The 6,238-nt window shown below is 40.7% G+C and overlaps 1 protein-coding gene across 1 annotated transcript in view; it reads left to right on the forward strand.

The window, feature by feature from the left end:
- The window catches only part of LOC127000854 (golgin subfamily A member 6-like protein 22), an 18,161-nt gene extending 12,681 nt beyond the window's left edge, over nucleotides 1–5,480 (forward strand). The window contains exon 3 of the mRNA XM_050864949.1: nucleotides 5,039–5,480. Coding sequence (XP_050720906.1) covers nucleotides 5,039–5,170 — 132 coding nt within the window. The 3' untranslated portion in view covers nucleotides 5,171–5,480. The remainder of the gene's footprint in view (nucleotides 1–5,038) is intronic.
- Nucleotides 5,481–6,238: the final 758 nt, after the last annotated feature.

Below are 6,238 nucleotides of genomic sequence, written 5' to 3' on the forward strand. Positions count from 1 at the left end.
AGGAGGAGAAACACAGGATGGGCGTTCAGGGCATTAGGAGTCAAACCATTCTTGCGGTTAGACGTTCCCTTCCTTCTATGGCGTGTTGAGCCGCCTGGAACACTGCAGCCACACAGCCACCCACCCAGTCAGTCAGTCAGTCAGTCACCCAGTCAGTCAGTTATTAATACAAACCGTTTATCACACAGTCAGGAATGAAGAAAGGAAGGAAGGGAGTGAGTTAGACAGTTTATCACGGAGTTAATTTAGAACTTATAAGCTGTCACCAACTCAGGCAGTCAGTCAGTCACCCAGTCAGTCAGTTATTAATACAAACCGTTTATCACACAGTCAGGAATGAAGAAAGGAAGGAAGGAAGGAAGACAGTGAGTTAGACAGTTTATCACGGAGTTTATTTTGAACTTATAAGCTGTCACCAACTCAGTCAGTCAGTCAGTCAGTCAGTCAGCCAAGGCAATGCAAATAGTTATTCATGCGGCAATACAAATAGTTATTCATGCAGTGAGTTTAGCATTCAGGGAGTCAGAAAAAAGGGAATGAGAGGATGAATGAATATAGTAGAGTGGAGTATAGTAGAGTGGAGGCAAAGGCTCTTCGTCTCATCAGCTCTCCTCCTCATACTGATAGTCTTCTAGCTCTTAAATTCCGCCGCAATGTTGCCTCTCTTTCTATCTCGATATTTCCACGCTGACTGCTCTTCTGAACTTGCTAACTGCATGCCTCCCCCCCTCCCGCGGCCCCGCTGCACTCGACTTTCTACTCATGCTCATCCCTATACTGTCCAAACCCCTTATGCAAGAGTTAACCAGCATCTTCACTCTTTCATCCCTCACGCTGGTAAACTCTGGAACAATCTTCCTTCATCTGTATTTCCTCCTGCCTACGACTTGAACTCTTTCAAGAGGAGGGTATCAGGACACCTCTCCTCCCGAAACTGACTTATCTTTCGGCCACCTCTTTAGATTCTTTTTAGGAGCAGCGAGTAGCGGGCTTTTTTTTTTTATTAATGTTTACTTTTTTGTGCCCTTGAGCTGTCTCCTTTGCTGTAAAAAAAAAAAAAAATATGAAGGAAGGAATGAAGGAAGGGAGGAATGAATGAATGTGAAAGAAAAAAGAAAGTAAGGAAGAAAGGAAGGAACTCTCACTCCACACGCTTGATGAGAGAGAGAGAGAGAGAGAGAGAGAGAGAGAGAGAGAGAGCGTTTTTATTACCTAGCACCCACTTTCTTTCCTTCCGTTCTATTTTCTCTCTCTCTCTCTCTCTCTCTCTCTCTCTCAATTTATCACATTCTACTTTCTTTTTCCTGTTATTTATTTTTATGTAACAAGAAAAAAATAAAAATAATGAATAAAATTAAAAGTAGATTAAATGAAGAAAAAAAAATTCCTATAATAATTAGTGAAAGAATTTAATGGAGCGAGAATGTGATAAAAATCAGTCATTAAGAGAGAGAGAGAGAGAGAGAGAGGAAGGGCAATTAATCAGTCAGTTATTCTCTCTCTCTCTCTCTCTCTCTCTCTCTCTCTCTCTCTCTCTCTCTCTCTTCAACAAACTTCCCAAGAGACAAAACTGCAGAAGTTACTTGAAAGAGGAGGGGGAGGAGGAGGAGGAAAGAAAAGTTGAAATGAATTACGAAGTAGCTCAAGGAAGGAGGGAGGAGGAGGAAGAGGAAGGAAAGGGAGAAAGGAAGGAAGGAAAGGGAGGAGGAAGAAGAGGAAAAGTGGAGGAAGGAAGGGAGAGATGGAGAGAAGGAGGATGATTGATGGAGAGAAAGTTTTTATTTTCTGGTTAAGTTGAAGAAGAAAAAAATAAAAGGTGACTCATTTCAGGTGTGTGTGTGTGTGTGTGTGTATGTGTGTGTGTGTGTGTGTGTGTGTGTGTGTGCGTGTGTGTATTAATAGGGTGTTTAAGATTACTCATGCGATAACGTACATTGTGTGTGTGCGTGCGTGTGTGTGTGTGTGTGTGTGTGTGTGTGTGTGTGTGTGTGTGTGTATACGTGTGTGACCTTGGTGGGTCCTTCCTTCATCTCTTATTCCACCCATCTCTTAAAAAGGTCATGCATGGTGTGTGTGTGTGTGTGTGTGTGTGTGTGTGTGTGTGTGTGTGTGTTCGTTACAGTAAGAGGCATTGGTCATCGTGTATATTGATAAGACAGTGATAAGATATTGATAAATAAACCGATAGACCGATATATAGATAGATAATATATATAAATAGAAAAAAATATATATATAATGCATAGAACTCGGTGCCTAATTAGAGAGGAATTATATAAATGTGAATAATTAGTTCATATATAATTTAGTGGTAATATTTAAACAGGTAAACTTAGGTAGATAGACAGTGACACACACACACACACACACACACACACACACACACACACACACACACACACACAGGTACAGAAATGCAGTTATGATTTCGTCTTTTTCTTTCTCATTCTTTATTTTTCTCCTTATTTTCTTTCTTTATTGTATTATTATCTATTTTTCCTCCTACTCCTTCTCATGGTCTTTCTTTCTTCGTGTGTGTGTGTGTGTGTGTGTGTGTGTGTGTGTGTGTGTGTGTGTGTGTGTTTTACCTTACAAGAGATATTGCAAAAGGTCGTGCAATTTCTAGACACCTTCCTTGTAATAATTCGTTTTCATCTTTTATTCCTTTATCATTTTTCATATAACTTTCCTTATGTCCTTCTACTCCCTTTCCTCCTCCTCCCTCTCCTGTGTTTCTCTTCTTCTTCTTCCTCCTCTTCCTTATACTCTTCCTCTTAATCTATTTCTTATGCACCCTTTCCCTCCCTCCTTGCGTCTGTCTGTTCATCTGTTTTTCGTTCTTTATTTATTTATTTTATTTATTCCTCATTTCTTCCTTTTTTTCTTTCGTCTTTTCTCTTTTTCTTTCTTCCTCTTGTTCGTCATTTCTTCCTTGCATTTTTTCTTTCTTTCTCTCTCTCCTTCTTTCTCTATTTTCCCTTTCTCTTTCTTCTCTTTCGTTCTTTATTTCTCTCTGTCTTTCTGTTTTTCCTCTTTCTCCTTTGTTCCTCGTTTCCTTGTTCTTCATCATTTTTAATTTCTCTTTCTTTCCTTCTTTCTTTTTTTCCTCCTTAATGTCTTTCTTTGTTCTCTCCTTCCTTCCTCCTCCTCTCATTCTTAATTTCTCTCTTCCTTCCTTTCTTTCTTTCTTTCTTTCTTTCTTTCTCTTTCTTTCTTCCTTCTCTTTCGTCTTTTCCTGCTTTCCTTTTTAATCTCTTTCGTTATTTTATCCTTTCATTCTCTCTCTCTCTCTCTCTCTCTCTCTCTCTCTCTCTCTCTCTCTCTCTCTCTCTCTCTCTCTCTCTCTCTCTCTCTCTCTCTCTCTCTCTGTCTTTATTCTCTCTTTCCTTCCTTCCTCTTTCTCTCATTCCTCATTTCTCTCTTTCTTTCTTTCTTTCGTTCTCTCTCTTTCGTTCTTTGTTTCCTTCATCTAAATTTCTCGCTCCCACCCATTATCTTTACTTTCCCTTTCAATTACCTTTCATCACCATTTTGTCACCATTACCGCTACCTCGCCACTTCCTTCAACACCATCACCATCACCACCACCATCAACACCACCAACACCACCATCAACACCACCAACACTACCATCAACATAATCATCACCGTCACCACCATCACCACCACCATCACCACCACCACCATCAACACCACCAACACTACCATCAACATAATCATCACCGTCACCACCATCACCACCATCATCACCACCATCAACACCACCACCACCATCAACACAATCATCACCGTCACCACCATCAGCACCACCACCATCATCACCACTGTTACCAAAATCACCACTACCAGAACGAGAGAGAGAGAGAGAGAGAGAGAGAGAGAGAGAGAGAGAATTACACACATTTCTTATTTCCTGTTCATGATTTTGTGTTAACCTTGTGTGTGTGTGTGTGTGTGTGTGTGTGTGTGTGTGTGTGTGTGTGTGTGTGTGTAGTTGCAACTTTTTGAAATATATGTGATAATCTTTTCTTCTTATTTTTTTATTATTTTATTTTTATAATTTGTGTAGTTTCGTTTATTATTTTATATTTTTGTACATCAAGTAGTTATATTTCTCTCTCTTTCCATATTTATTTCCTATTTATTAATTGGAGAGAGAGAGAGAGAGAGAGAGAGAGAGAGAGAGAGAGAGAGAGAGAGAGAGAGAGAGAGAGAGAGAGAGAGAGAGAGAGAGAGAGAGAGACTGATTACTATTCCTCCTCACGTTATTTCCTTCCTCCATCTCCTCCACCTCCTCCACCTTCGCTTCCTCCTCCTCCACCTTCTCCTCCTCCTCTCCTTCTCTTCCTCTTCCAGAACCACGTCCTCATCTACCACCCCGACATCCTCCTCCTCCTCCTCCTCCTCCTCCTCTTCTTTTCTGTCCGCTCGTCTAGTTAGTATAAACATAATTGATATAAAGTTAATAATTATGCGGAGAGAGAGAGAGAGAGAGAGAGAGAGAGAGAGAGAGAGAGAGAGAGAGAGAGAGAGAGAGAGAGAGAGATGAGATGAGAATAGGGTGTGGTTTGAAGGTCTGTGTGTGTGTGTGTGTGTGTGTGTGTGTGTGTGTGTGTGTGTGTGTGTGTGTGTGTACCTCTCCGTTTGATGGCCGCAGGGAAGTTTCGGTAAATCAAGTTAAACAGGTAATCTCTCTCTCTCTCTCTCTCTCTCTCTCTCTCTCTCTCTCTCTCTCTCTCTCTCTCTCTCTCTAACGGATAGTAATGTAAAAAAAAGAGTATTTAACGGGAAGAGGAAGATGAAAAAATGGAAGAGGAATTTCCGAACGAGAGAGAGAGAGAGAGAGAGAGAGAGAGAGAGAGAGAGAGAGAGAGAGAGAGAGAGAGAGAGCAAAATTCAACAACAGGAACAAAAAAACAGGAAGAGACAAAGATATACACATCATCATCATCACCAGCATCACTCATCACCACTCACCTTCATCACCACCACCACCACCACCACCACCACCACTTCTCACCCTCCTCCCCCCCTTCAGGAGCTCCGGGCCCGCCAGCAGGTCGTCCACAAGCTGGAGTGCGAGAAGATGTACCTGGGCGAGGAAATCCTGCGCATCACCGGCGTGGAGGAAGGATTCTGGTCCGATCAAACCCTGGTGAGTAACCCCTAAAAATAGGCTGTTACTGGCGATGAAAGAGAATGGATTTTGAAGGGATGCTATAGTAATTTGGATGCTTGGTTGTAATACCCTCTCTCTACTTCCCCTCTCTCCCCCTCTTCTTCCCCTTCCTCCTTACCCCAAGCACAGAGGCTAGGTATGTCTGTCTTTATGGTGCAATGGTTAGCGGGTCCGTGTTCGAATCTCAACGTAGGCAGTTATCCAGCTATTTATCCTCCCTTTCGGACGGGTGGATAAATGTGTATACCCTGCGAAACCTGGGGAAGGGAAACTGTGGTATCCCTGATGTCACGCGGAGATGAGCACCGAGGCCACGGACAGGTATAGCGCATGCTCACAACTCTAACTTTGACTCTATTGTATTCCGTTTTTATTATGTAGGTTTCGTCAGTAGTGAACATGTTGATTTTCATCGTACTGAGCACATATTCTTGGACAACATCACAAGGAAAGACAAAGTAAATATTTCAACATTACAAACAATTACAATTCTTGGACAACATCACAAGGAAAGACAAAGTAAATATTTCAACATTACAAACAATTACAATTCTTGGACAACATCACAAGGAAAGACAAAGTAAATATTTCAACATTACAAACAATTACAATTCTTGGACAACATCACAAGGAAAGACAAAGTAAATATTTCAACACTACAAACAATTATAATTCTTGGACAACATCACAAACAAAGACAAAGTAAACATTTCAACATTACAAACAATTACAATTCTTGGACAACATCACAAGCAAAGACAAAGTAAATATTTCAACATTACAAACAATTACAATTCTTGGACAACATCACAAGGAAAGACAAAGTAAATATTTCAACATTACAAACAAAAAAAACATCGACAACATCGAAAAAGAATACGAAAAAAATGTTTCAAACTCACCGGAAACCAAAACCCCAAATATTTCAATCGTACAAACTACAAATACCTGGAACCATCGGGGAGAAACAAATCAATGGTTCCAGTCTTGCTAACTTAAAATCTAAAAAAAACTACTAATTCCTGGAACCATCGGGGAGAAACAAATCAAAGGTTCCAG

Source organism: Eriocheir sinensis, chromosome 19, assembly GCF_024679095.1.
Source record: "Eriocheir sinensis breed Jianghai 21 chromosome 19, ASM2467909v1, whole genome shotgun sequence".
NCBI lineage: Eukaryota > Metazoa > Arthropoda > Malacostraca > Decapoda > Varunidae > Eriocheir > Eriocheir sinensis.